Source organism: Trichomycterus rosablanca, chromosome 3, assembly GCF_030014385.1.
Source record: "Trichomycterus rosablanca isolate fTriRos1 chromosome 3, fTriRos1.hap1, whole genome shotgun sequence".
Classification (NCBI taxonomy): Eukaryota; Metazoa; Chordata; class Actinopteri; order Siluriformes; family Trichomycteridae; genus Trichomycterus; species Trichomycterus rosablanca.
In genome coordinates this window covers 18202444-18218486 of record NC_085990.1, presented here as the reverse complement: position 1 = coordinate 18218486, position 16043 = coordinate 18202444, and the positions used below count along the sequence as shown (strand labels likewise).

The following is a 16043-nucleotide window of genomic DNA, read 5'->3' as shown; positions in this document are numbered from 1 at the left end:
ATAGGATTTACACAAACTACAAACACAAAATTAAATTGAACTGAAAGTTATAACTAGCAAAAAATAATTGGAGTTCTTCATTATTCAGTCCAGTCTGTGATAAAGTCCATTGTAAGTTATAGACATTTTTGGTGCAAACATGCCAGGTACCCGTCACATCTAGTAGGAGAAGCATTGTTGGCACTGCAGTTTAACCTCGAGAGGGTAAACAGGTTTCCATCAGAACCACCTCAGGGTAAAACAACAGAAGATGTAGTTACAATGTGAAATCGTTAAGAGTAAAATGTCAGTATTACAGAGAGTAGCTTTAGACTCCGGCACCCCTAATTATTACAGCATAACTAAGTTTGCTTGTTTAGTTTAAAAAGACTAATCAAAAGCCTGAGTAAATAAATGTTTTCAATGTAGACTTGCATTAAGTAAGATTAAATTGTTTTTACTAGCCTGTAATTTGTTATAAAGTGGTCAAAGAAATTCTTATAATAAGAATTTAATTTTCATCATCTGCTTTATCTTGGTCAAGACCATTATGCTTCATCGTCCATATCTGACAGCTGGTGTCACACACTGAGGAACCAATCAATTGCCTTTTCAGGATGTCTCGGGCTGAAGATTTAATTTTTTCATGTCACCAGTAGCCCACTGGCAGTGCTGCATAGCCCATGCAAGCCTCTGTTTCTTTTTTTGCCATTTTAGCAATGGCTTTCTTTCTTTTTTTTCACACAACCTGTCAAACCTGCAGCTCAACATCTTATCTTTGTAGTTGAGAATGAGACTCTAACCAATGTTAAGCTTGTTATTTGTCTGTGTCTTTACATCTGAGTTCAATTTTTTTATCAGTAATATAAAAGTATTTTAGATGTAATTAATGTAAAATTAAAACTTAATAGATTAATCAGCTTTTCTTGTTTCCAGTCGGAACTAGTGCAGAGTGAACACTGACGTGGCCTTTATGTAGCAGAACTCTGGGTTGTGTCCCAAATCACACCATACTTCCTACCCACTACTAAGTGACGATTAAAATAATGTTTTACTGAATATTACTACTTTTTATAATAATATATATAATATATTTATAATTTAATGATAATACAGTAATTTTGTTTTTATAATAATATAATTCTAATATTATTATTATTTAAATTCACACTATTCCATTTTAAAGTCTCTCATTAGATAGATTGTATTATGGGTGCATTGTTTGGAGATGTCTTGCTTATCTACCCTAATATGACACACCAGTATGAAACGTGTTGCTTTTCCCAGTTCATGATAATTAGTATCAGAGGCACTGGTCATTGTAGTGTCTGAATTTTACTTTGGGCAGCAAACAGTTTGGATTTTATGAATAGGTGTTATACATAGGTCCATTTTAAGGTTTTACATGCCACAATCTGCAAGGCAGATGATGGAAAGGAAAGGATGCACATCAATACAGTTTTTGTAGTGGATCTGTAATAGATTATGCTGCACCATTGGATGTACTTCATGGCACCCACTTTGGAAACCGTTGCCCTACGGATTGCAAAATACAGCAACTCTCACATCTGACAATTTGTGGAAATGACTAAGATCCCAACAGTATCATGGCATACAGTTTATTTTAAATTCCAAGTAAAAATTTACATGGAACAAACTTCTTTTCACTTTAATCTAGTTGTAAACCTTATGCTTTATACTGACAACTTTGTTTAAATTAGACATATTTAAATGCACTTTGGGCGTCACGGTGGCTCAGTGCTACGTAGCACTGTCGCCTCACAGCAAGTAGGTCCTGGGTTTGATCTCCAGGGTCTTTTCTGTGTGGAGTTTGCATGTTCTTCCCGTGTCTGTGTGGGTTTCCTCCGGGAGCTCCGGTTTCCTCCCACAGTCCAAAGACGTGCAAGTGAATTGGAGATACTAAATTGTCCATGACTGTGTTTGACATTAAACTTGTGAACTGATGAATCTTACCAGTAATTACCGTGTCTGTTATGAATGTAACCAAAGTGTGTAAAAACATGACGTTAAAATCCTAATAAATAAAAAAATAAATAAAAATGCACTTCTTTTAATCAACATTTTATGCTGTTCTCTGCTGTCATCAACTTTCTCTGCTGTTATTATTTCTGCCTAATTTATTTCACAGGCACATGTGGACTGCACAGAATTTGATTATTTGTTTCTTTCTTAGCAGTGAATACAGGGACATCTCTGGTGCTGTCCACTCTGTTGTCAGTGCTGGTCTTTGCAGGCATGCAGATGTTCAGCAAGCAGCTGGCCTCTTCTGAGTGGCTCACCATCCTGGGAGGCTTTCTGGGTTCAGTGCTTTTTATCTGCTCACTTACTGTATCCTTGACTGCTCTGTTGTAGAATTGTGGCTTTTGTAATGTTTTTTGAGTTATAGAAAATGCCTAAAGATGTTTTATATACATAAAGGAATAACGAGTGAGGATTTCTATTCTATTTCTTTTACCCAAAAACAAGGACTTTGAACTTCTGCACTTTAATATTGTCACTACAGAGTGAGGCAGCAGTAGCTCAGTGGTTAGGATACAGGAAGGTTACTGGTTCAAGCCCCACATCTGCCAGGTTGCCACTGTTCGGCCTTTAACCCTCAATAACTTGCAGTCTATACTGTCACAATTGTAAGTTGCTATAAAGGCATCTGCTAAATGCAATAAATGTAAATGAGTGTTTGTAAAGATACGCTGTAAAGCCAAAAGTATGCAAAAGATTTGTGGACACCCCTCCCAATTTTTAAGTTCAGGTTTCAATAACACCCATTGGAAACTGCTGTATAAAATCATGTATATACAACAAATTATAAGTTTCCAACATTGTGACAAGAATTTTAATGAGCTCTTTCCTGTTTCCGCATGACTTTGCTTTCTGTGCACACAGTGAAGTCTTTAAAGGCATGCTTTGGTGTGAATGAACTCTGCCTGCACAGAGCCCTGAATTTAACCACACTGAATATTTTTTGGATAAATTGAAAACTTGATTGTGAATCAGGTTGATTGTGAATCAGATTGTGAATTCTCATTCAAGATCAGTGCCTGACTTCACAAAGTAACTGTTTAAATAAAATCAAATGATTTATAAAACAAGTCTTCACTCAAAAAAGTGTTGTCATGTAGTTGTGTGGGGAAAATTGTTTTTGTGAATACATTAGAGATTTCTGCACCGTTCTGGCTTCCCTTAACTTTCATTTTTAGGCATTCAACAATCTGGAGAACCTGGTCTTTGGCAAAGGCTTCCAGGCAAAGATCTTCCCAGAAAGTAAGTGTGCACACCACTACAACCATCCAAAACACAGACTACAAAACAATCAAAATACTTTTGTGATACCTTGCAAAAATCCAACATACAGTTGGTTACAGAGAAACAGTGCTGAGAAGAATAAAGCTGACTCTGATGAATCCAACAAACCTATTACAATGATTATCAGATTATGCAGCACTGCTTGTGTTTGCAAAAAAATCAGCTGCAAGACCAGTTTAAAAAAGACAGATTTTATTGACATGACAAATGCTCTGTGCTCATATAGTCTTACTGTAGGGCCAGTGTTACAAACAAGATAATTTATAGGTGAAACATAGAGGTTTTGTTTCTCAGTGGGTGGAACCTAGTCTAAAAAAAGTTTATGAACCACTGGATGAGAATGTATTGACTTTTTTCTGGCTGAGGTAGTTGAGTTCCTGATGTTTCCAATCTATTGTTATTTTGTAATTGTTGCAGAGTTGACACAGGCTTTAATAGCTAAAAAATAATATGATGTCTCTTTCTCTTTTTCAGTTATTTTGTGTCTGTTTCTGTCCATGTTTGCCTCTGGTCTGGTGCACAGAGTGTGTGTCACCACATGGTGAGTATCACAAAGCTGCTGATTAAAGCATGTGGACAGACATGGAATAATGATGTGCACTTACTATTTAGTAGCTTAACATAGCAAAGAGTGGCAACCCAGTATAAAGGATTTTTGCCTGGGTCACAGTTTTTGTATCTTCATTATATTAAGTTGAAGATGTTCCATTTGACATATAATGCCTAGTCTATGGTTTATGGCCAGTCGTGCCAATCTACCATCAAAGCCAGCCACTCTAGTTGGCCGTCTGGTTTGGTCATCGTTATAGCGTTAGATAGTTAAACAAAGCTTTTTTTGTCATTTTATTTGTACATTCTCTAGTAGTTTGCATAGTAATAACTGACCAAAATGACCAAGGGAATTTGACCGTAGTCATTTATACGAGGGTTCTTCAAAAAGTTTCCACATTTTTTAAACTCTATTTATTAAGAATTTCAAAAACAAATTACATCACCTTTCTACACAGTCACCTTTCGATGCATTTTTCCCAGCGTTGTACCAACTTTTTAATGCCATCAGCAAAACATGTTTTTGGTTGAGCACGTAGCCATTGATGCACTGCTGCTTTCACATCATCACATATAAATCTTCTTCCCCTTAAAGCTTCTCTGAGCGGTCCAAAAAGGTGAAAATCAGATGGTGCTAAAAGTGATATATGCACTAATGATTATGTCTCTACGCTATTTTAATTCACGTAATTCAAGTTTAATGTTTTGTAAAATGAAGGTCCGTATGTTTAGAGGTCAACATAGAAAAGCAGTTGTTTTTCTATTGGTCAGTGACACAGATTCCCAGATAAAAAATATCATGGTAGAAAATTCCATAAGGTTTTACTTGCAAATTTATTTCCACGAGAAATGTGTGAAACATACAATGACGTATTAGGGCCACTTTAAAGAAAAATATTTTTTTGATTTTGATTTTGAGAATAAAGTCATATAAATTTCGATTTTGAGATTAAAGTCAAAATAATTACGAAATTAAAGTTGAAATATTACGGCCATAGCAACCTCCTTGTGTTAAATGAGGGATGATCATGATTTGTTATACTTTCATATCGGTTTCACAAATAAAGAAATCCCCAATCTCCTGCACAATCTCCTGTTTGTTATTAGCGTACGGACGATGAAACGGCTTTGCAATAAACTGTGTTTATTTAGAAGAACGTGCGCCACTGGTGCGCTCAGCATCTGCGTCGTCAGCAGTACTTCGACCGAGCCTTATGGACTCGTACGATAGACTAAAGCCGGATGGCATCGCTATAAATGGTTGCATTGATGGGTTTAGTCGTCATGTCATGTGGATGGAAGCGTATAATACAGTACAAACAGCCACCCAAAAATAATCACGGGTTATTGGATAACCACAGTAACACTGATTATAAGCTGCCCTCGGCATTTGCGTGCCGATCCAGGTACTGAGACCCGTGCTTCTCTGAACTGACAAGCCTGCGACAGCTGCACACTCTTTGGCCGTAATATTTCGACTTTAATCTCGAAATAATTTCGACTTTAATCTCAAAATAATTTTGACTTTAATCTCGAAATAATTTCGACTTTATTCTCATAATATTTCGACTTTAATCTCGAAATAATTTCGACTTTATTCTTATAATATTTCGACTTTAATCTCGAAATAATTTCGACTTTATTCTCATAATATTTTGACTTTATTCTAATACTATTTAGACTTTATTCTCATAATATTTTGACTTTAATCTCGAAATCGAAAATTATACTACTTTATTCTCGAAATTACAACCTAAAAATATTTTTTAGTGGCCCCAATACGCCGTCGTAGAAACAAAAGTCTGCGATACACTGAATTTTTTTTTTCCTAACAGAAATGTACTTCATATTTTAGACAGCTCAAAAACAACCATAAATACAATAAAGCACAAATCTAGGTCTATTTTACTGAACAAAGGTAATTAGGTACAAATACAGACAGAACATTTTTGTCATGGAACACTGTCAGGAATCAGAAAAAAGCAGTTTAAAAACAAGGAAAACCTGTTTTATGACATGAAACTTGTTTAAACGTGCTGGTATGGGAAACACGGGAGGGTCAGTTTAGAATAGCCAGTTCATGTTCTGCAAGTTTGCATGTTTATCAGAACCTTCCTGTGTGCACTGTGGCACATACATTTAATACTCATTGATAAGGATGGTGTCCATATACTTTCAGCCATATACTTTACCTCTAGTCATGGATTGTTGTTACATTTGTTCTTTGATATACACTGATCAGCCATAACATTAAAACCACCTCCTTGTTTCTACACTCACTGTCCATTTTATCAGCTCCACTTACCATATAGAAGCACTTAGATGGACTACAGTCAGTAATTGTAGAACTTCAATTTCTTTTTAGCCTGCTTTTACCCTGTCCTCAATGGTCAGGACCCCCACAGGACCACCACAGAGCAGATATTATTTAGGGGGTGGATCATTCTCAGCACTGTAGTGATAATGACATGGTGGTGGTGTGTTAGTGTGTATTGTGCTGGTATGAGTGGATCAGACACAGCAGTGCTGCTGGAGTTTTTAAAAACCATGTCCAGTCACTGTCCATTCTATTAGACACTCCTACCTATTTGGTCCACCTTGTAGATGTCAAGTCAGAGACAATCGCTCATCTATTGCTGCTGTTTGAGTTGGTCATCTTCTAGATCTTCATCATTGGTCACAGAACACTGCCCACAGGGTGCTGTTGGCTGGAGAGTCCTACTATTGAAGAACAGCATGAAAGGGGGTTAACAAAGCATGCAGAGAAACAGATGGACTACAGTCAGTAATTGTAGAACTACAAAGGGCTCCTATATGGTAAGTGGAGCTGATAAAATGGACAATGTGTGTAAAAACATGAAGGTGGTTTTAATGATATGGCTGATGGGTGTATATTACTGAGGAAAAACCCAGCATTATCAGTGTGGGTGTGACTTATGTAATATTCAGTAAGAAACAATGCATCAATATGTAATCTAGGTTTAAATAAGACTCCAGTGAAACATACGTTTTATCAAGTATTACCTTTTTGATTCAATTTTTTTCTATATTGCCTATTTTCCTCAATATGTTACTAGATTATTTAACAAAATATGATTATAGCAAAAAGAAAACTTGAGTAAAACCAAAACGTATAATAATTTTCATTTAAGGGCCAAAGTAATCCAATGCCCATATCACCTTTGTGAAAAAGTAAATGCCCCTTTTAATTAGTACCTGTTTCAACCTCCTTTAGCAGCAGTAACCACAACTGAACACTTTCTGTAACTTAATATTTTGCTATAGACAAATCAGATTAGACACACTACACAATACTTCAAGCGTCTTTGAGTATCTTGAAAAGCGCTATATAAATAAAATGTATTATTACTAGGCTTCCATGCACCACCTGCTCCTTTTAGGTCTTACATCAGCGTCTTCATTGGGTTTAAGTCAGAGCTTTGACTAGACCACACCAAAACATTTTAAACCATGCACACGTTAGCTTTAATATTTTAAATAACTGCCCTGTTGCACTTAATTACAATCCAGTGTCAGCTCATGGACAGATGTTCCTACCATCCTTCACCAGAATTTTCTGATAGAGCATAGAATTTATTGTTAACTCAAGAACAATTCCTGGGTAATTTAACTGCAGTTCCAAATTTCCTCCTTTTGATGGCTCTTCATTTAAGATTTTATGAAGGCCCAGAGACTTGGACATTTGTTTATAACCATTTTCAGATATTAGGACAATGTTTTCCTCAGTTGAACAATGGCTGTTTTCCTGTAGAAACTTTAAGGTGAGTGCTCAAATTAATGGTAGGTTTTACAATGAGGCAGATTTACTAATTCTACATGGTTGTTGACATCAAGTCTGGCTTTTGTCAGACCAAAAATCCCTATTGAGCAAGCCGAGGGCGACAGTGGCAAGAAAAAATTCTCTTAAAATTACAGGAAGAAACCTTGAGAGGAACCAGACTCATCAGGGACCCATCCTTCTTGGGTGACCTGGAGGATACTTTAAATAAATAGGATTTACACAAACTACAAACACAAAATTAAATTGAACTGAAAGTTATAACTAGCAAAAAATAATTGGAGTTCTTCATTATTCAGTCCAGTCTGTGATAAAGTCCATTGTAAGTTATAGACATTTTTGGTGCAAACATGCCAGGTACCCGTCACATCTAGTAGGAGAAGCATTGTTGGCACTGCAGTTTAACCTCGAGAGGGTAAACAGGTTTCCATCAGAACCACCTCAGGGTAAAACAACAGAAGATGTAGTTACAATGTGAAATCGTTAAGAGTAAAATGTCAGTATTACAGAGAGTAGCTTTAGACTCCGGCACCCCTAATTATTACAGCATAACTAAGTTTGCTTGTTTAGTTTAAAAAGACTAATCAAAAGCCTGAGTAAATAAATGTTTTCAATGTAGACTTGCATTAAGTAAGATTAAATTGTTTTTACTAGCCTGTAATTTGTTATAAAGTGGTCAAATAAATTCTTATAATAAGAATTTAATTTTCATCATCTGCTTTATCTTGGTCAAGACCATTATGCTTCATCGTCCATATCTGACAGCTGGTGTCACACACTGAGGAACCAATCAATTGCCTTTTCAGGATGTCTCGGGCTGAAGATTTAATTTTTTCATGTCACCAGTAGCCCACTGGCAGTGCTGCATAGCCCATGCAAGCCTCTGTTTCTTTTTTTGCCATTTTAGCAATGGCTTTCTTTCTTTTTTTTCACACAACCTGTCAAACCTGCAGCTCAACATCTTATCTTTGTAGTTGAGAATGAGACTCTAACCAATGTTAAGCTTGTTATTTGTCTGTGTCTTTACATCTGAGTTCAATTTTTTTATCAGTAATATAAAAGTATTTTAGATGTAATTAATGTAAAATTAAAACTTAATAGATTAATCAGCTTTTCTTGTTTCCAGTCGGAACTAGTGCAGAGTGAACACTGACGTGGCCTTTATGTAGCAGAACTCTGGGTTGTGTCCCAAATCACACCATACTTCCTACCCACTACTAAGTGACGATTAAAATAATGTTTTACTGAATATTACTACTTTTTATAATAATATATATAATATATTTATAATTTAATGATAATACAGTAATTTTGTTTTTATAATAATATAATTCTAATATTATTATTATTTAAATTCACACTATTCCATTTTAAAGTCTCTCATTAGATAGATTGTATTATGGGTGCATTGTTTGGAGATGTCTTGCTTATCTACCCTAATATGACACACCAGTATGAAACGTGTTGCTTTTCCCAGTTCATGATAATTAGTATCAGAGGCACTGGTCATTGTAGTGTCTGAATTTTACTTTGGGCAGCAAACAGTTTGGATTTTATGAATAGGTGTTATACATAGGTCCATTTTAAGGTTTTACATGCCACAATCTGCAAGGCAGATGATGGAAAGGAAAGGATGCACATCAATACAGTTTTTGTAGTGGATCTGTAATAGATTATGCTGCACCATTGGATGTACTTCATGGCACCCACTTTGGAAACCGTTGCCCTACGGATTGCAAAATACAGCAACTCTCACATCTGACAATTTGTGGAAATGACTAAGATCCCAACAGTATCATGGCATACAGTTTATTTTAAATTCCAAGTAAAAATTTACATGGAACAAACTTCTTTTCACTTTAATCTAGTTGTAAACCTTATGCTTTATACTGACAACTTTGTTTAAATTAGACATATTTAAATGCACTTTGGGCGTCACGGTGGCTCAGTGCTACGTAGCACTGTCGCCTCACAGCAAGTAGGTCCTGGGTTTGATCTCCAGGGTCTTTTCTGTGTGGAGTTTGCATGTTCTTCCCGTGTCTGTGTGGGTTTCCTCCGGGAGCTCCGGTTTCCTCCCACAGTCCAAAGACGTGCAAGTGAATTGGAGATACTAAATTGTCCATGACTGTGTTTGACATTAAACTTGTGAACTGATGAATCTTACCAGTAATTACCGTGTCTGTTATGAATGTAACCAAAGTGTGTAAAAACATGACGTTAAAATCCTAATAAATAAAAAAATAAATAAAAATGCACTTCTTTTAATCAACATTTTATGCTGTTCTCTGCTGTCATCAACTTTCTCTGCTGTTATTATTTCTGCCTAATTTATTTCACAGGCACATGTGGACTGCACAGAATTTGATTATTTGTTTCTTTCTTAGCAGTGAATACAGGGACATCTCTGGTGCTGTCCACTCTGTTGTCAGTGCTGGTCTTTGCAGGCATGCAGATGTTCAGCAAGCAGCTGGCCTCTTCTGAGTGGCTCACCATCCTGGGAGGCTTTCTGGGTTCAGTGCTTTTTATCTGCTCACTTACTGTATCCTTGACTGCTCTGTTGTAGAATTGTGGCTTTTGTAATGTTTTTTGAGTTATAGAAAATGCCTAAAGATGTTTTATATACATAAAGGAATAACGAGTGAGGATTTCTATTCTATTTCTTTTACCCAAAAACAAGGACTTTGAACTTCTGCACTTTAATATTGTCACTACAGAGTGAGGCAGCAGTAGCTCAGTGGTTAGGATACAGGAAGGTTACTGGTTCAAGCCCCACATCTGCCAGGTTGCCACTGTTCGGCCTTTAACCCTCAATAACTTGCAGTCTATACTGTCACAATTGTAAGTTGCTATAAAGGCATCTGCTAAATGCAATAAATGTAAATGAGTGTTTGTAAAGATACGCTGTAAAGCCAAAAGTATGCAAAAGATTTGTGGACACCCCTCCCAATTTTTAAGTTCAGGTTTCAATAACACCCATTGGAAACTGCTGTATAAAATCATGTATATACAACAAATTATAAGTTTCCAACATTGTGACAAGAATTTTAATGAGCTCTTTCCTGTTTCCGCATGACTTTGCTTTCTGTGCACACAGTGAAGTCTTTAAAGGCATGCTTTGGTGTGAATGAACTCTGCCTGCACAGAGCCCTGAATTTAACCACACTGAATATTTTTTGGATAAATTGAAAACTTGATTGTGAATCAGGTTGATTGTGAATCAGATTGTGAATTCTCATTCAAGATCAGTGCCTGACTTCACAAAGTAACTGTTTAAATAAAATCAAATGATTTATAAAACAAGTCTTCACTCAAAAAAGTGTTGTCATGTAGTTGTGTGGGGAAAATTGTTTTTGTGAATACATTAGAGATTTCTGCACCGTTCTGGCTTCCCTTAACTTTCATTTTTAGGCATTCAACAATCTGGAGAACCTGGTCTTTGGCAAAGGCTTCCAGGCAAAGATCTTCCCAGAAAGTAAGTGTGCACACCACTACAACCATCCAAAACACAGACTACAAAACAATCAAAATACTTTTGTGATACCTTGCAAAAATCCAACATACAGTTGGTTACAGAGAAACAGTGCTGAGAAGAATAAAGCTGACTCTGATGAATCCAACAAACCTATTACAATGATTATCAGATTATGCAGCACTGCTTGTGTTTGCAAAAAAATCAGCTGCAAGACCAGTTTAAAAAAGACAGATTTTATTGACATGACAAATGCTCTGTGCTCATATAGTCTTACTGTAGGGCCAGTGTTACAAACAAGATAATTTATAGGTGAAACATAGAGGTTTTGTTTCTCAGTGGGTGGAACCTAGTCTAAAAAAAGTTTATGAACCACTGGATGAGAATGTATTGACTTTTTTCTGGCTGAGGTAGTTGAGTTCCTGATGTTTCCAATCTATTGTTATTTTGTAATTGTTGCAGAGTTGACACAGGCTTTAATAGCTAAAAAATAATATGATGTCTCTTTCTCTTTTTCAGTTATTTTGTGTCTGTTTCTGTCCATGTTTGCCTCTGGTCTGGTGCACAGAGTGTGTGTCACCACATGGTGAGTATCACAAAGCTGCTGATTAAAGCATGTGGACAGACATGGAATAATGATGTGCACTTACTATTTAGTAGCTTAACATAGCAAAGAGTGGCAACCCAGTATAAAGGATTTTTGCCTGGGTCACAGTTTTTGTATCTTCATTATATTAAGTTGAAGATGTTCCATTTGACATATAATGCCTAGTCTATGGTTTATGGCCAGTCGTGCCAATCTACCATCAAAGCCAGCCACTCTAGTTGGCCGTCTGGTTTGGTCATCGTTATAGCGTTAGATAGTTAAACAAAGCTTTTTTTGTCATTTTATTTGTACATTCTCTAGTAGTTTGCATAGTAATAACTGACCAAAATGACCAAGGGAATTTGACCGTAGTCATTTATACGAGGGTTCTTCAAAAAGTTTCCACATTTTTTAAACTCTATTTATTAAGAATTTCAAAAACAAATTACATCACCTTTCTACACAGTCACCTTTCGATGCATTTTTCCCAGCGTTGTACCAACTTTTTAATGCCATCAGCAAAACATGTTTTTGGTTGAGCACGTAGCCATTGATGCACTGCTGCTTTCACATCATCACATATAAATCTTCTTCCCCTTAAAGCTTCTCTGAGCGGTCCAAAAAGGTGAAAATCAGATGGTGCTAAAAGTGATATATGCACTAATGATTATGTCTCTACGCTATTTTAATTCACGTAATTCAAGTTTAATGTTTTGTAAAATGAAGGTCCGTATGTTTAGAGGTCAACATAGAAAAGCAGTTGTTTTTCTATTGGTCAGTGACACAGATTCCCAGATAAAAAATATCATGGTAGAAAATTCCATAAGGTTTTACTTGCAAATTTATTTCCACGAGAAATGTGTGAAACATACAATGACGTATTAGGGCCACTTTAAAGAAAAATATTTTTTTGATTTTGATTTTGAGAATAAAGTCATATAAATTTCGATTTTGAGATTAAAGTCAAAATAATTACGAAATTAAAGTTGAAATATTACGGCCATAGCAACCTCCTTGTGTTAAATGAGGGATGATCATGATTTGTTATACTTTCATATCGGTTTCACAAATAAAGAAATCCCCAATCTCCTGCACAATCTCCTGTTTGTTATTAGCGTACGGACGATGAAACGGCTTTGCAATAAACTGTGTTTATTTAGAAGAACGTGCGCCACTGGTGCGCTCAGCATCTGCGTCGTCAGCAGTACTTCGACCGAGCCTTATGGACTCGTACGATAGACTAAAGCCGGATGGCATCGCTATAAATGGTTGCATTGATGGGTTTAGTCGTCATGTCATGTGGATGGAAGCGTATAATACAGTACAAACAGCCACCCAAAAATAATCACGGGTTATTGGATAACCACAGTAACACTGATTATAAGCTGCCCTCGGCATTTGCGTGCCGATCCAGGTACTGAGACCCGTGCTTCTCTGAACTGACAAGCCTGCGACAGCTGCACACTCTTTGGCCGTAATATTTCGACTTTAATCTCGAAATAATTTCGACTTTAATCTCAAAATAATTTTGACTTTAATCTCGAAATAATTTCGACTTTATTCTCATAATATTTCGACTTTAATCTCGAAATAATTTCGACTTTATTCTTATAATATTTCGACTTTAATCTCGAAATAATTTCGACTTTATTCTCATAATATTTTGACTTTATTCTAATACTATTTAGACTTTATTCTCATAATATTTTGACTTTAATCTCGAAATCGAAAATTATACTACTTTATTCTCGAAATTACAACCTAAAAATATTTTTTAGTGGCCCCAATACGCCGTCGTAGAAACAAAAGTCTGCGATACACTGAATTTTTTTTTTCCTAACAGAAATGTACTTCATATTTTAGACAGCTCAAAAACAACCATAAATACAATAAAGCACAAATCTAGGTCTATTTTACTGAACAAAGGTAATTAGGTACAAATACAGACAGAACATTTTTGTCATGGAACACTGTCAGGAATCAGAAAAAAGCAGTTTAAAAACAAGGAAAACCTGTTTTATGACATGAAACTTGTTTAAACGTGCTGGTATGGGAAACACGGGAGGGTCAGTTTAGAATAGCCAGTTCATGTTCTGCAAGTTTGCATGTTTATCAGAACCTTCCTGTGTGCACTGTGGCACATACATTTAATACTCATTGATAAGGATGGTGTCCATATACTTTCAGCCATATACTTTACCTCTAGTCATGGATTGTTGTTACATTTGTTCTTTGATATACACTGATCAGCCATAACATTAAAACCACCTCCTTGTTTCTACACTCACTGTCCATTTTATCAGCTCCACTTACCATATAGAAGCACTTAGATGGACTACAGTCAGTAATTGTAGAACTTCAATTTCTTTTTAGCCTGCTTTTACCCTGTCCTCAATGGTCAGGACCCCCACAGGACCACCACAGAGCAGATATTATTTAGGGGGTGGATCATTCTCAGCACTGTAGTGATAATGACATGGTGGTGGTGTGTTAGTGTGTATTGTGCTGGTATGAGTGGATCAGACACAGCAGTGCTGCTGGAGTTTTTAAAAACCATGTCCAGTCACTGTCCATTCTATTAGACACTCCTACCTATTTGGTCCACCTTGTAGATGTCAAGTCAGAGACAATCGCTCATCTATTGCTGCTGTTTGAGTTGGTCATCTTCTAGATCTTCATCATTGGTCACAGAACACTGCCCACAGGGTGCTGTTGGCTGGAGAGTCCTACTATTGAAGAACAGCATGAAAGGGGGTTAACAAAGCATGCAGAGAAACAGATGGACTACAGTCAGTAATTGTAGAACTACAAAGGGCTCCTATATGGTAAGTGGAGCTGATAAAATGGACAATGTGTGTAAAAACATGAAGGTGGTTTTAATGATATGGCTGATGGGTGTATATTACTGAGGAAAAACCCAGCATTATCAGTGTGGGTGTGACTTATGTAATATTCAGTAAGAAACAATGCATCAATATGTAATCTAGGTTTAAATAAGACTCCAGTGAAACATACGTTTTATCAAGTATTACCTTTTTGATTCAATTTTTTTCTATATTGCCTATTTTCCTCAATATGTTACTAGATTATTTAACAAAATATGATTATAGCAAAAAGAAAACTTGAGTAAAACCAAAACGTATAATAATTTTCATTTAAAATGAAAGTAATCCAATGCCCATATCACCTTTGTGAAAAAGTAAATGCCCCTTTTAATTAGTACCTGTTTCAACCTCCTTTAGCAGCAGTAACCACAACTGAACACTTTCTGTAACTTAATATTTTGCTATAGACAAATCAGATTAGACACACTACACAATACTTCAAGCGTCTTTGAGTATCTTGAAAAGCGCTATATAAATAAAATGTATTATTACTAGGCTTCCATGCACCACCTGCTCCTTTTAGGTCTTACATCAGCGTCTTCATTGGGTTTAAGTCAGAGCTTTGACTAGACCACACCAAAACATTTTAAACCATGCACACGTTAGCTTTAATATTTTAAATAACTGCCCTGTTGCACTTAATTACAATCCAGTGTCAGCTCATGGACAGATGTTCCTACCATCCTTCACCAGAATTTTCTGATAGAGCATAGAATTTATTGTTAACTCAAGAACAATTCCTGGGTAATTTAACTGCAGTTCCAAATTTCCTCCTTTTGATGGCTCTTCATTTAAGATTTTATGAAGGCCCAGAGACTTGGACATTTGTTTATAACCATTTTCAGATATTAGGACAATGTTTTCCTCAGTTGAACAATGGCTGTTTTCCTGTAGAAACTTTAAGGTGAGTGCTCAAATTAATGGTAGGTTTTACAATGAGGCAGATTTACTAATTCTACATGGTTGTTGACATCAAGTCTGGCTTTTGTCAGACCAAAAATCCCTATTGAGCAAGCCGAGGGCGACAGTGGCAAGAAAAAATTCTCTTAAAATTACAGGAAGAAACCTTGAGAGGAACCAGACTCATCAGGGACCCATCCTTCTTGGGTGACCTGGAGGATACTTTAAATAAATAGGATTTACACAAACTACAAACACAAAATTAAATTGAACTGAAAGTTATAACTAGCAAAAAATAATTGGAGTTCTTCATTATTCAGTCCAGTCTGTGATAAAGTCCATTGTAAGTTATAGACATTTTTGGTGCAAACATGCCAGGTACCCGTCACATCTAGTAGGAGAAGCATTGTTGGCACTGCAGTTTAACCTCGAGAGGGTAAACAGGTTTCCATCAGAACCACCTCAGGGTAAAACAACAGAAGATGTAGTTACAATGTGAAATCGTTAAGAGTAAAATGTCAGTATTACAGAGAGTAGCTTTAGACTCCGGCA

General features: G+C 36.2%; 2 protein-coding genes across 2 annotated transcripts in view; both read left to right on the top strand.

Annotated features, from left to right (window-relative positions):
• Positions 1–3875, top strand: part of LOC134310111 (keratinocyte-associated protein 2-like) — a 7593-nt gene extending 3718 nt beyond the window's left edge. Inside the window, exons 3-5 of the mRNA XM_062991628.1 lie at positions 2174–2328; positions 3198–3261; positions 3778–3875. Coding sequence (XP_062847698.1) covers positions 2174–2328; positions 3198–3261; positions 3778–3848 — 290 coding nt within the window. The 3' untranslated portion in view covers positions 3849–3875. The remainder of the gene's footprint in view (positions 1–2173; positions 2329–3197; positions 3262–3777) is intronic.
• A 3814-nt stretch (positions 3876–7689) lies between these two features.
• LOC134310110 (keratinocyte-associated protein 2-like) lies at positions 7690–11737 on the top strand. The gene is made up of 4 exons (XM_062991627.1): positions 7690–7717; positions 10036–10190; positions 11060–11123; positions 11640–11737. The coding sequence occupies exons 1-4, from the start codon at positions 7690–7692 to the stop codon at positions 11708–11710; spliced, it is 318 nt and encodes a 105-aa protein (XP_062847697.1). The 3' UTR covers positions 11711–11737.
• The last annotated feature ends 4306 nt before the right edge of the window (positions 11738–16043 follow it).